Here is a 926-nt window from a genome sequence, read left to right as displayed (position 1 = left end):
CCCCCGGCCCCCACACAGCCCCACGCCATCCGGCTGGAGGGTGACCTGACGCTGGGGGGGCTGTTCCCTGTGCACGCCCGCGGCCCCGCCGGGGTGCCCTGCGGGCCRGTCAAGAAGGAGAAGGGCATCCACCGGCTGGAGGCCATGCTGTACGCGCTGGACCGCGTCAACGGCGACCCGCGCGTGCTGCCCAACCTGACGCTGGGTGCCCGCATCCTGGACACCTGCTCSAGGGAYACCTACGCCCTGGAGCAGGCGCTGAGCTTCGTCCGCAGCCTCCTGCCCCCCGAGGGGGGTGAGGGCCGCTGCCCCGACGGCTCTGCCCCGCGCCGGCCCCCGCCCGAGCGCCTGGTCGGGGTCATCGGGGCATCCGCCAGCTCCGTGTCCATCATGGTGGCCAACGTGCTGCGGCTGTTTGCGGTGGGTTGGGGGGCTTTGGGGACATGGAGAGGCTTTGGGGACATGAAGGGGCTTTGGGGATGGGGGACATGGATGGTGCATGGGTGCCATTGGTGCCTGGGCCAGCTCTGTGTCTATCATGGTGACCAACGTATTATGGCTCTTTGTGGTGGATTTGGGGGTATTGGAGAYTTTTTGGACATGGGGGCCATCGGGGATCTTGGGGGCAATGGGGATGTGAAGGGGCTTTGGGGAGGTGGGACATGTAGGGGACATGGGTGCTATTGGTGCCAACTCAGTGTCCACTGTGGTGGCTCTTTGTGGTGAGTTGGGGTGGGTTGGGGGGGCACTGGGGACATGAGGGGGCATTGGGGACATGTCGGGGACATCTGGGGACATGTGGGGGGTATTTTGGCTGGACAGGCCGTGGAGAACCTGAGGGGACATGGGACAGCATTGTCCCCACACAGTCCCTGTGGTGTCCACTCCCTGTGAGGGGGGGGCCTGGACACCTGGTCCCCCCCCCC

At 66.6% G+C, this 926-nt stretch overlaps 1 protein-coding gene across 1 annotated transcript in view; it reads left to right on the top strand.

The window, feature by feature from the left end:
- The first annotated feature begins 24 nt into the window (after window positions 1-24).
- LOC130586450 (metabotropic glutamate receptor 6-like) overlaps window positions 25-926 on the top strand; it is a 16,370-nt gene continuing 15,468 nt past the window's right edge. The window contains exon 1 of the mRNA XM_057387243.1: window positions 25-420. Coding sequence (XP_057243226.1) covers window positions 145-420 — 276 coding nt within the window. The 5' untranslated portion in view covers window positions 25-144. The remainder of the gene's footprint in view (window positions 421-926) is intronic.

The sequence above is a fragment of the Malurus melanocephalus genome, unplaced genomic scaffold (genome assembly GCF_030028575.1).
Source record: "Malurus melanocephalus ecotype Western Australia unplaced genomic scaffold, MMel_1.1 scaffold_1162, whole genome shotgun sequence".
Taxonomy (NCBI): domain Eukaryota; kingdom Metazoa; phylum Chordata; class Aves; order Passeriformes; family Maluridae; genus Malurus; species Malurus melanocephalus.
This window is presented reverse-complemented; position numbering and strand designations above follow the sequence as displayed.